The following is a 13,556-nucleotide window of genomic DNA, read 5'->3' as shown; positions in this document are numbered from 1 at the left end:
CAAAATATATTAATATATTTATAATAAAATCTATATGAATAAGGTAAATAAAAAAAAGTAAATAAAATACATTAAATAAATTATTTCCTTTATTTTATCCACTTTTCTCTCCCCATTCTAAATTAAGAGATATTATTCTCTAAGTTTCTCCAACTTTTTCAAAAAGTCCATTTTAATCGGTAATTTTTATGTACAAAGTTCATACACCAGAAAATATATATGTATAATATTTGTATGCAATATGTATAATTGTATAAATTCGTTATAATTTTTACATTTGAAACATGTATAAAAATCATATGTGTATTTTGATTATGATAAAGTACATTTAAATTCTATAAAATATAACCAAAGTATGTATAAATTTTGAGAAAATCAGATTTCATACAAATATTATACACCACAAAATAAATACGTATAAATTTTTGTATGCAATATGTATAAATAAATTCATTATAATTTTTATGTATGAAATGTGTAAAAGTTGTAAGTATATTTTGATTATGATAAAGTACATATAAATTGTATCAAAGTATGTATAGATTATGAGAAAATATATATGTATAAAAAGTTTTCTGATTGATACAAATAAGTTTTCTGATTGATACAAACAAGATTCCATATACATTTCATACATTAAATCATTTCGAATTTATTCGCATTTCATACACATTGTACCGCATATACCTAAACGATATATAGCTGATTTCATACACATTTCTTACATATACTAGTTTTCAACGATTTTGAAATTATAGTTTATATAATATATAAAGGTTTCAAACACACAATGATCACACATATCTCAAAATGATACAAACCAATTTTTATATACAATTCATACACAGGTCTGTAATAAAAAATACTTTGTAATATTGGTTTGAAAATTTATTCTAGGAGAGAAGATGAATTTTAGGTCTGGAAATGGTGTCTATCATAGAAGGAGGGGGAGAGGAGGGGGGGGGGGGGGGGGGAGAGAGAAATATTTTAAAAAAGAAGAAGAAGTTGATTAGTAACTATCAGATTCTTTTCCTTAAAAAAAAAGCCTAAAATCGTGGAATCCCATTAAACTCAAATCTGGTATACTTTGTAATTTTGTTGATATATTTTGTAAATAAGGAAAAATATCTTTATATTTTGTAATATAGAGTCTTAAGTAGTATTATTCGGTCATTTTCCCTTTTAGGATATATCTTGTTTTTTTAAGGGTAATTTGCACGATTGTCCTTATTCCGAGGTGGTCTTTAATTTTTGTCCCTCAAATTGTTGGTCTTTAAGTTTAGCCCTTCGCCTAAAATATCTCAAGGTTCTAGGTCCAAACCCTAGTTCATTCAAAAGAAAAATTCGCAAGGCAGAGTTTCGGTGCAAAATTAGGCTTATTCGGGAAAAAGGGCCTAACTTTTGTTGAATTCCAGCAGAGTAAAATAATTTAAAAAAATCTTTGCCTTAAGGCAGAATTTTACAATTTTAAGGCAAATAAGACTTTTTGCAAAGCCTTGTCTTTCGATTTATTTTTTTTACTGAGCGGGGGTTCGAACCTTGAGGTATTTTTAACCACTTTTTAAGCAAAGGACAAAAATTAAATACCAGCAATTTGAGGGGAAAAAATTAAAGACTAGCCCCTTTGAAGGCCAATACGTGCAAAAAAATGGTTTTTTTATCCGTCTTTTCTTTTAGAATTTAGTTCTATATGTTGATAACAAAACAAAAAAAAATACATTATCAATTAATTTTAACCTGCAAAAGAAGTGAATTATTATTTTTATCAAATTATCACTTAATATTATTATCAAATTTACCTATAATTATCCTATAACCAAGCTAATTATACAAATATTATTTACATCGCTAGTCTATAAAATTTAAACGTATTATAATAGTAGATATTCTAGTGCCAAGAGGTCACCCATTTGGAATAGATTACTTACACGTTTGGCTAAGCATTTGAGAAAGAAGTGCTTATATTTCAAAAAATATTTATTTTAAAGAATGATGGTCACTTTTGTTTGTTTTATACCAGTTAAATTAATCATGTTTTACTTATTACCCCACAAAAAATTTCTAACCATAACTTGAAAGAGCCATGGGAAGACATGTGATGCGTGAGGTAGGTTTTTTTGAAGAATATTATAATTTTATGGTGAATATTTTCGGACAATTCGCAGGAATGCCTTATTTTGGGGTGGTCTTTAATTTTTGCCCATTAAATTGGTTATTTTAATTTTTTTCCCCTTCTTTAGAACCCCTTGGTTTCGGGTTCGAACCCCCGCTTAGTCAAAAATTAAAAAAAATAAAAATCGCTAGGTACAGTTTGGATTCATAAGGCAGAGTTTTGCCTCGGGCAGAATTTAGTTACCTTCAGGCAGACTCTGAGTGATTAGGTAGAGTTTTGAGGCAAACTCTATCTTAAGGTAGAGTTTTGCTTTCAGGCATGCCAAAACTCTACCTTAAGGTAGAGTTTTGCTTTCAGGCATGCCAAAACTCTACCTTAAGGCAAAGTTTTGCCTTATACGTGAATGCAAAACTCTGTCTTACGAATTCAAACTTCTGCCTTGCGAAATTCTTTTTTTTTTTTTTTTTACCTGAGATGGGATTCGAACCCAGAACCTTGGGGTAATGTGTTCGATGGGCTAAATAGGTTGTTTATGGAAGAAATGTCGATGACTTCAGTTTATTTTGGCAACAACAGTGTGATTATCTTTAATAGTTTAGGACCAACTTGATCACTTGTTGAAAAATATTGACTATTTCCATCATGTTTATACATTAAGGACCAAATGGAACCAAAATCCATACATTAGAAACCCTTTTGATCATTTTCTCTGAGTAAAACATAAGTGATTTTTAATTAGTATAAAATAAACAAAAGTGACTTTACTAGTCATTTCTATAACTTGAACAATCATCCAAAGAATTAACTCCACAAAATTAATACTGTCTATAAGGTTAAATTTTTTTTCTTTCTAGGTATATGCTTGTGGTTGATAAGGTTCTATTTTCATTTTAATCATCAGGTTAAGGTTGATATGCTTGTGGCAAAGCATAGGTGGACTCCTTGTATACTAAAAAAGAAAAATATTGACAGAAAGATAGGCTCATGATTGAGGTAGACATACCATGTAGTTTGAGAATTTTATCTAGGAAAACTTGTGCAGTAATTATGCTGGGGACTCGGGGGAAGTGAGAAAGAGACATAAAGTGTCCATACTTCGTCACTATAAGTAGAATTTGCCTACTTGCAGTGTCAATTATTGGTATAAGATGCTGCACATGATCCTCCAGCCTTGTTATACATTAGAATATCATCAAGAAGTAAGATTTATGGACGAAATGCATCAATTTTAAAATATAAATGGTATATTAGGATTTAGGCTATTAGCCCACCCAACAGGCAAAACTAGTTCTTATTCTGCCTTGAAAGTTCTTATATTTATGTTTTAATCTTGATCTTTATATTAATTCTTACATTGTCCCTGCTTTCTACTGTAAGGTAGCCAAGTTGCAGAGCCAATTTTATTTCTTCCTTGAATAAGCATATATTTTTATAAATTTGCCACAAGATGACACTTACAAAAACAACAAAAATTACCCTTCAATTTCAAGCAACACTCCTTTTCTTTAAAATCAATACATCCAATATAATGCCTGGAATGATTTTCGATATAAACAACACAGTCCATAATAACTTTATAGAATTCGATGTGCACAATCATTCAGCACAATCATTTAGACAATACTACATACAATCAATGTAAAAAATATATTACTGCAAAACGCACAAATCAGAGGATACCATGTGCAAAGCTTTTTATTACATCTTTTTCAAAAAGGACATCTGCTTGGAGACTTCAAAGTCCTTGTAAAGACCAAGCTCCAAATAATGGATACTACACAATACATATTTTGCTTAATGTACTAATCGACAAGGCGACTTACTGCCATTTTCCAAAGAGGACATCTGCCTGGAGACATCAAAGCCCCTCTAAGAGCAAAGCTCCTCTAAATAATAGATACTACAAAAATACACATTTACCTGAATGTACTAATTGATAAGGCGAGTATCGCCATGTTCCTTTACTGTACACTTAATCGAACCAGTGCTATTTGCCTTAATCTCACGCTATTGCTCGTGAAACTGATGAATCAAACAGCCAACCCCAAGGGGGTGCTTACTACTCACAACACCTCCCACCACTCAACTCCTCTAAAGACGGAAGAGGAAAAGAAACGGAATAAAAAGAACGAAAGAATGTATCTAGTCACCGCTGCAAATGGTCCAGCTTTCACAACAAATCAGTAGCTAGGAAGCTCCTGACTTTGGTGGACTCCCAAATCATTCGACAACCTATTACACAACTGCAAGATACAAATGATTTAGCTAGTTTAACATTTTTGAGAGGGTTTGCAGGTTGCAACAAGGTATACGAGGATGTTGAGATATACCTGTCTATATACTGCAGAATCCCCGGAAGACTTTTGTAACTCTACAACATACAAGGATGGACTAATCTCGAAAACCTGAAAATGGTGCATAGGGAACATTACTTCTATATTTCTTTCTTGTTATGGAAAATAAGGGAGTCAAATACCGCAAACATGGCTTACCTCTGCGACTACCAACAGACTGGTCGGGCTTTTGTGGCCTTTCTGCTCTTGCATCACTTTCAACTGCAATGTATGAAGACATAACGTAGAAATTAATTTAATGTAAATGTAAAAATTCCTTGTGTGACTATGCAAAATACAGACTGATATACTAACCCTTCCGTGTCTTTTCTGGACATGAAATCCCATCTGTGTCACCATATTCTCAATCCTCTCCAGCAACTGTTTTGGAGAGAGACTGGATGTAAATCTGATCTTCCTCTCAGAAACATCCTAAACGAATCCAAGAAGAAACAAGTTTAGGTTTAAATTTTGGCAAGTTACACATTTGGCCAGTCGGTCAAAACTAATATACATATCTTTTACTTTATAAAATGTACATTTGCTGGCTATTATTTTGGTGGGCAGCTATTTATGCCATTTTCTTTTTAAATTTTTGCATCGTGCATATATTGTCACAAATTATAATTAGAGGTTACCTCTTTCTCAAAAAATCCAGAAAGATCCAGACACGAGGACATTCCTATTAGCTGAAAGGCGTTGATAATTTCTGGATCTCTTTGATCATCAAGTGGCTGTGACAGAGATGGAAACCAATCAGTCGTTAATTATGAAAGGATTAAAATGCTTGACTTGAATGAATTACTAAAGGGTCCAAAGTCCATACTGTTTCTTGCACAGTGAAGACTTGATCATCTGTAGATGCATGATCATCATCTTCCAAATCTTCTTCGTCGGGATTTACAGGAGTATAGTCTTGTTTGAACCATTCATCTTCTTTGATTTGTGCCATTGTTATACGTGTATGTGGGTTGGGATCAAGAATCCTCTTTATGATGTTCTTTGCTCCTGCGGATAGCCATTTTGGTATATGAACGTCCCCCTTAAGTATCTGATTTATAACCGTCAAAATAATAGTAAAAGTATTAGCACCACGTAAATGAGCTCATACGCGCAGAAAATACATTAAAAAGGTAACAAAAAAGTCTTACCTTTTGATAAAGTACTGCAAGATTTCTATCATCGAAGGGTAAATAGCCTGTGAGAATGACATATAAGATGACACCACATGACCAGGTATCTGATGTAGCACCATCGTATCCTCTGTTAGAAAGAATTTCTGGAGCGACGTAGTTTGGACTACCACAAGTGGTATGCAACAATCCATCATCCTATAGTTAAGGAAAAAAAAAAAAGCTCAATAAGATTAAGGAAAAGAATTCACATATGCAACAAAGAGAAATGGTGTTCCAATTTCATACCCTAAAATGTTGGGGTAAAGCACTGAGCCCAAAGTCCGTTATTTTTATGTTTCCCCTTGAATCAATGAGGACGTTTTCTAGCTGCATTTTCAACATCGCACGTATTACATGACTGAAATGACAACATATATTATTTGAGCCACACACTGTATAATTAGTTACCTTAAGGTCTCTGTGGAAGACACCTTTGTCGTGACAGTAACTAACGCCATCAACCAATTGTTGGAAAAGCTTCCTACCTTGGGCCTCTGGGAGTTTTCCTTTGGAAACCTATGGATAATATATGATTGTAGTCAAGGCTAAAATTCAAGATTCGATACGCTATTATCAGAAACAGAATATATCGCCAAAGTCACTTACAATTCTGTCAAATAATTCACCACCATTCACGTATTCTAGCACCATGTAAATCTTGCTTTTGCTCGCTAAGACCTGCTTAATTGTATCGTCATGTCAGAAATGCATCATAGTAAAATACTACTAACATGAACTAAACCTGAGGAAATCCATTTATGGATATCTAAATGTTTGATAAATATTACTATTATTATTATTCACTTGCTACCATAAGGCAGGCCAGGGGGCGGATCTACTTGGGGGCCAGGGTGAACACCCTTGGCAAAAAATTATAGTGTATATATAGGGTAAATTTTCTGTGTTTATGTGCATATATTAACTTTTGAACACCCTCGGTAAAAAATTACAGTGTATATTTAATTTTTTTTTTTCAAACATCCTGAATGAAAATCCTGAATCCGCCACTGAGGCAAGCATTTGACAAGCAACAGAAGCCATCACATCTTGACCAAGTTCTCCAAGGAAGAAAAAGAATAAACTTTTCGAGACGTGCAAGTTACGTAATTTGTTTAGATTCAAAGTTGCAATCCCTGATTTGAACCAAGACCAAGTAAATTTTGGTCTACCACGGAAGAATATATTACTTCCTCCGTCTCAAACTGATGTAACACTCTTTCTTTTACAGTCTATCGAAAAAATGACACATTTCTATATTTAATAACAAGATAATTTATAACCACATAATATTTATCGCTTATCTTAAACCATAAATTTCAAAAATCTTTACTTTATTAGTAAATTTCGTACCCAATTAAATATCTTCACCATAAATTGGGACAGAGGCAGTGAAGATGTTGGACTTATTTTGTACCATTAGGAGTTAGTATCTTGCTGGTGAAGGTCTTTCCTACTCTGTGGTCCCAGACAAATAGGGTCCCATCCGATATGCAATATACAAACCACAAATTCAATGATATGACACTTATGGTTATGGAGCAATTCACTTACTTGTATTGATAAAGATCTAATTATGTGGGGGCTCGAGATGGCTCACCAATTATTATTTTCCAACAACCAGAAATGAATTATCACAATCCCCTTAACTTCATAGATTGAAAAGTATGCCTAACATTCAGCAGACTTTGTGCAACATATTTATGCCTAGTCACAATAATGACAAGAAAATAGAAAAAAATAGCATTAGTTGTTCTTTGCTTCAAGCAAAAATTAATTGGCTAATTGTCTATACACAAACAGAATCAGATTCCAGCATGTTTTTTACTCATTTTTTTGAAGAATAAAAAGAATTATATATATAATCCACTTTATATCCTGAATCTTTATGTGGTGCTACTTTATCACTACAAACACAACTTATATCCGGAAAACTTTTCAATACCGTCAACATGGTTATTTTTTTTAGTTTAAAAGATTATATATTTTAGAACTCCTTTTGTTTCAATTTATGTGATAGTTTTCGCTTCTCGAGACTCAAACTGCATGAACTTGACCAACATTTTCATATGTATTTTTTCACCAAATTGATATGAGAAAAGTTGCAACTTATGTATAGTTTTCCAATATATAAATTTTATCTTAAAATATTGAGTTAATATAATCTAATTTAGCTTAAAGGTTTAGTCAAATTGACTCTTAAAAAGTAAAAAATATCACATAAACTGAGACGGGGGAATAATAATCGGAGTATTTGAAATAAGGCAAGAGAAAAAGGAGAAGGATGGTATATACCTCGTATAATCGGACCACGTTAGGATGTTTGAGGATTTTTAAAGTTCCAATCTCCCTCTTAATCTGCAATTATACATGAAACTGCATAAGCTTATTTGAGTTATTTCAAATCTTAACTTTAGCAGTACTATTCCCCCTGTTTTAATTTATTTGTCTTACTTTCCTTTTTAGTCTGTAAAAAAAAATATTAGTTTCTTTTTTTGACAACGCTTTAATTCAAATTTTACACCAAACATGCTTAAAACCACAAGATTCAAAAGTTTTTTTTTAAACTTCTTGTCTAAGTCAAAACTAGACGAACAAATTAAAAAGGGAGAGTATTATTTATATGATTATCAACTAAGAGCTTCAAAAATATATTCAGAAATAAAGTGGAAGATGAGAATTCTCACCAAACCACTAACCCCCAAATGACTACAGTTATAAATTTGAGGATTCAAACTTTAGATTTTAGCCATGCTTCTAAATTTATATTTGTAGTCAATAAAATGGGTTGAAAGTTGAAATTTAGTGGAGTAAAAATAAGAAGCCCGTTTGACCATGGATAGTTTTTATTTGGCTAAATACCTAGATATTCCCTTAAACTTGATATCTTTTGTAACATAGGCACAAACTTACGTAGTGACCAGATAGACACTTGATATGTTTTGTAAGATAAAAATTGAAAAATTGGACGCAAAATTAATACAATTCTCAGAATTAGAAAAGCTCCAAAGAGCTGTTTTTACAATTTTCACGCCAAATCACTTACAAAAATTCAAAAACAACTCCAATTTGTATTCATATTCAAACACAAACTACATTCTCCAAATACCATTTTCAATATTTTTCCAAATACTACCTTTTTTTTCCAAATTTCACAAATTTTATGTCCAATCGCCACTTAAATTCACTAGAGTAAAAATAAAATTAATAAGTGATTTCTTCTTATCTGTCCAAACTCTAAGGAACAAAATTACTACATACATGTACCGATGAAAAATAGCAGATATCCTCTAAAATTAATGAGGTAGCAAGCTAACTCCGACACCACAATTTAAAAATAAAAAAAAGTTCCGTCCAGCCTATCGGAGACAGGATTTGGTCGGAGAAATTAAGGAACAAGATTTCTCTAACTAAGGTAGCGTTTGGCCATAGATTTTGCGAAACTTGAAAAAAACAAAAAAAAAAAGAGTTTTTGGAATTTGAAGTTGTGTTGAATTTGTTTTTGAAATTTTACGAGTGGAAAAACTAGTCCAAATATTTTTCTTCAATTTTTTTCTCAGAAATTGATCAAATTCCATGAACAACAATGTTTTCAATTTTTAACTTCCAAAATCTATAGCCAAACAAGAGTTTAATAAAATAAACTTTCTCCATTGCGAAAGAACAAAATGAAGTTACAAAACTAGAAGTAAAATAGAGATATTAAATGATCTACGTTTCATTAACCCAATAGAATTGTTTTTTATTTTTTATTTTCATCCACACATAACAGAGAAGAAGAAAAAAAATGATATCCTAAAAACGAACCTGATCAGTAGACTTGAGATCAAGAATTCGACTCTTCTCCAAAATCTTAATTGCAAATGATTGACCAGAGTCAACATGTTTTGCATATTTAACTTTACCAAAATTACCCTCACCAAGTGTCCTCCCAATTTCATATTTCCCTAGTCGCATTCCTTTCCTTCCACCTAACCTTAATTCGTCTTCCTGCTGTGCCAACACCATATCCTCAAAAATAATAGTAATAATTTAAATCCTTGTAAAAACTGAAACAATTTTTTGTTGAAGTGTCTCAGTTCTTGATTTTTTATTTTTATTTTTTGCTGTAATTTGTTTGGGTATGAATGAGGAAGATGAAGATGAGCAGGTTTTGTGTTCCCTCCTCTATGTTTGTTGGTGGTTATATATAAGGAAAGATACATATTATGTGTAATATAAATAAAATAATAATAATAATAATAATAATAATAATAAAAGTGGGGCCTGTTACATTTCTTTGTCTGGACCACTCTGTTTGTTTATCCGCTAATTAATCCGGGTTTTCTTCTTTTTGGGAAAGAAATGAATTTTCATTGATCGCTGTGAGTCATCTATTTGATTAATTAATAAGTCCGCCAAATGTATATTAGGGGTCGTGTGTAGGTAGTTAAAATTATTCCGGGATTATAATTTCGGGATTAATTTATCTTATTTATTGGGATTATTTTATACCATCTAAGTGGGATAAGAGGGGATATCCTATCTCTTGGGATGGAATGCATTTTATATGTTTGGTATAAGATATAAATTTATCTCAAGATAAGTTTATACCTTCTACCAAATATGGTACAAAAAATTCGTGTCGGGATATCCCAGCTTATACCATGCACCAAACGAACCCTTAGAGATTTACTGGCTCTGTCCATTTTTAGTTGTCTCTATATCAAAAATAAATATCCGCTTTTATTTATCTAATTTAAAAAAAATTAAGAGATAGTTTATCATTTCATTCTTGTTTTATCATTTTTCTGCATTTTTATTTATCTCAAACAAAAACTTACATCATGATCCGAGAAAGTTACAAAAGTGCCTTATTTATCCCTACTCAGATTTGAAGGATAGTAATTTCCTAATTGAGATAAGGTAATGCAAAAGCTACGTTGGATACACCTATTTTACCTTATTGTTAATTATCAGGTTGAAAATTTGAAGAAATTGTTAGTGATTGTACAACTTTTAAAGTATGTTCGGTTGATTTCAATTATTTAAATAATTTATAATAATTAGAAGTGATATAGTAAAATTGTCATTTTATTTATTGCTCTTTGACAGGTGCGCCAAGTCAAACATAGACAAATAAAAATGGACGGAGGAAGTGCATATACATGTAACTCCTTCAATACCTTCTATGATAGCATTTCTATATAGCAATTAAGAACTATATGAACAAACGACATCGTTATAGAGATATTTGACTTTATATATTTGGTTTAGTAGACTAAAACTAAGATATATTGCATATAATATAAAAAAAAATTATTTAATTTTACACTAGATAAGTTTAAATGCATTTTTATTTTTAATTTTAACCTTGACTTAATTAAATGATTTTGAAAAAAAAAAACTTTGGATAAGGATATCTTTGTTGTTTTATCTTTCATATCACACTGACTGTGAGATACTGATAATTTTAGAATTTGTTATTCCAATGGTGTCTTTTCTATTTACCCAATTATTCTGAATATTCTCAATATTAAAACAGTACTTCAATTATTTGTCAATTTGCCGATTGGTGAACACAAACAAGACACAGAAGCAGAAAAAACCCACAGCCACTTTGAATACAGTTTACATTTTGGGGTTCATATATGATGTCATAATTTTTTTAATTTTATTTTTATGTCATCATTTATTTGCTCTTCTTTTTATGCCTTTTCTTTTTTCTTTTTCATATTTTTGGTGTCTGATTCCTTTTCTGGTTGGTTGGTTTACCAATTACGAGTGTACAAGAGTACTGAATTACCCTTTCACGTGTAGAATGTGTAGCCAAAAGGTTAACGAAAAAAACAAGCTAAAGGTTAAAAAATAATAAACCCCGCTTTACACTCACACACACACACGAATCCATGTTAGGTGGCTTTTAGAATTTGAATTGTTCTGCTTTTCACGTGACGTTGGGTAAGTTGATTAGGCTGTGACACAATTTTAGCTTATTGAAGGTATAATTTTAAATAAGAGTGTGTGAAGATCGAAAATTAGGATATAAGACTAGTAAATATTCGATGGCTTCTTTTCCATTGAGGGACATTAGTGTTATTCTTGGGTTTCTTGCATTAGTATTATTCTTGTATTTTTCTTACTCTTAGATTTTTAGTACTATCTTATATTTATTTAGCCTTAGCTACCTTATTATCTTCTTGTTATTTCTGCTTGCTTTTTCTCTCTGCTTGTTGTTAATGCTTCTTTTTCATCTTTACTTGAGCAAATGGTCTATCGAAAACAGTATCTTTACCTTCTCAAGATAGGGGTAAGGTCTGCATACATACCACCCTCCTAGACTATGCTGTGGGATTAAATTGGATTTGTTGTTGCAAGGTTTATTAAAGAAAAAATCACTTGCTATTAGGATTTTTTTTAAAAAAATAAAAAATCAGGGCTTAAATTCGAAATCATTATGTATTGTTTGGATATGCAATCTCAAATCATGATTTCAAGTTTTGATTTTAAATCTGTATTTGTTTATCACTTTTGAATAAAACTTCAATTTCAACTTGAAATTCTGATTCAAATCCCAAATTCACCTCAAAGGTAGAATTTCAACTTGAAATTTGTGATTTCAAAATTTAAAACTTGACCAGAATTTTAGATTTTGCAAAAAAAAAAAAGACTATCTTTGTTACAAAAGTAATTATCCAACTCCTACTTTGCCACCCTTTCCCCCTTCCATAAAAATCAATTGGTGCTGTTGTGAGAAATCCTTTGTTAATCGTTAATTTAGGTAGGTTTATTAGTTTCGTAAGATTACATATATAAGAGTTGGGAACACTTTTGATAATTTTTACAAGTTGTAGGTTTTCACGGTCACAAGAAAAAACACAATTTGATTCTTTGATTCAAATGTTTATTTGAAAACTTGATACTTTTTTAGTAATTGTGCTACCATGAAATTACGTTAACTTTTGAACGATCAAGAATCTTTTGACTGTTTAGATAGAATATATTAAACTAAATTCTGCATGAAATTATGTTATACTAGTTCACATAATTCTACACTAAATACACGAAATCGATGGATCTAAACATGTAAATCTTATCTGATATTGATCATAATAGTGATATGTTCATGCTAATCCTTCCAAAGAACTAATATGATATAAATATAAAGAAAAGCAAACAAAAATCAATCTCACGAAAGAAAAATAAGAAGAAAATTTCTAGCCATAGAAATACCTGAAAGCGAGACATAACTCCTAAGTTATGAAAGGGAGACAAACATCTATTCAAGCTCTAATTCTTTAACAATTCATTAATTATTACTCATATATATATATATATATATATATATATATATATATAATAATAGTAGCTAGAAGATCAAAGAATATGGTTAAGAATCTGGATAGGCTTATATGTTTTCTGTAAATAACTTGAAAGAGGAAATAATTTTGATTGCCTGTACAATTAGGGGTCGTTTGGTAGGTAGCTAAAATTATCCCGGGATTATAATTTCGGAACTAATTTATCCCATCTATTGGGATTATTTTATACCATCTTTTTATTTTATACCATCTAAAAGATTGTATAAAATAATTCCAGTATAAGTGGGATAAGAAGGGATATCCCATCTCTTGGGATGAGATGCATTTTATATCTTGTTTGGTACAAGGTATAAATTTATCCCAGGATAAATTTATATTTTCTACCAAACATGATACAAAAAACTAGTGCTGGGATATCCCAGCTTATACCATGCACCAAACAACCCCTTAGGATTCTAAGTTGCCTTTGATGGTTTCGTCTTTTATCATAAAATTTGAGAGTTTATGTTTCGTGCACGGTTAGTATATCGTATATTTACACCATTAGATAACATTAACCGTCATTTTCTAAATTCTTTTCTTTTTTATTAAATTTAAACACTATTTTTCTTTTCATCTCTCACACTAGCTAGCGTTT

General features: G+C 31.1%; 1 protein-coding gene across 3 annotated transcripts; it reads right to left on the bottom strand.

Moving 5' to 3' along the window:
* Positions 1-3,782: 3,782 nt before the first annotated feature.
* LOC132640312 (CBL-interacting serine/threonine-protein kinase 1-like) lies at positions 3,783-12,932 on the bottom strand. 3 transcript variants are annotated; one of them, XM_060356849.1, is made up of 13 exons: positions 12,831-12,932; positions 9,426-9,611; positions 7,914-7,976; positions 6,228-6,299; positions 6,030-6,137; positions 5,868-5,948; positions 5,598-5,777; positions 5,273-5,497; positions 5,085-5,180; positions 4,762-4,878; positions 4,606-4,668; positions 4,444-4,518; positions 3,783-4,356 (listed from the first exon to the last, which is right to left on the bottom strand). In XM_060356849.1, exons 1-13 carry the CDS (start codon positions 12,843-12,845, stop codon positions 4,294-4,296), a joined length of 1,344 nt encoding a protein of 447 aa, XP_060212832.1. In that variant the 5' UTR covers positions 12,846-12,932; the 3' UTR covers positions 3,783-4,293. The 3 variants fall into 3 exon arrangements, with proteins under 3 accessions (XP_060212832.1, XP_060212834.1, XP_060212835.1); XM_060356851.1 differs by having other exon boundaries at positions 9,426-9,608; positions 12,831-12,930; XM_060356852.1 differs by lacking the exon at positions 9,426-9,611 and having other exon boundaries at positions 12,831-12,860.
* Positions 12,933-13,556: the final 624 nt, after the last annotated feature.

This window comes from Lycium barbarum, chromosome 5 (genome assembly GCF_019175385.1).
Source record: "Lycium barbarum isolate Lr01 chromosome 5, ASM1917538v2, whole genome shotgun sequence".
Classification (NCBI taxonomy): domain Eukaryota; kingdom Viridiplantae; phylum Streptophyta; class Magnoliopsida; order Solanales; family Solanaceae; genus Lycium; species Lycium barbarum.
Note: the sequence above shows the minus strand (reverse complement) of the source record. Positions and strands in the feature narration are given on the sequence as shown.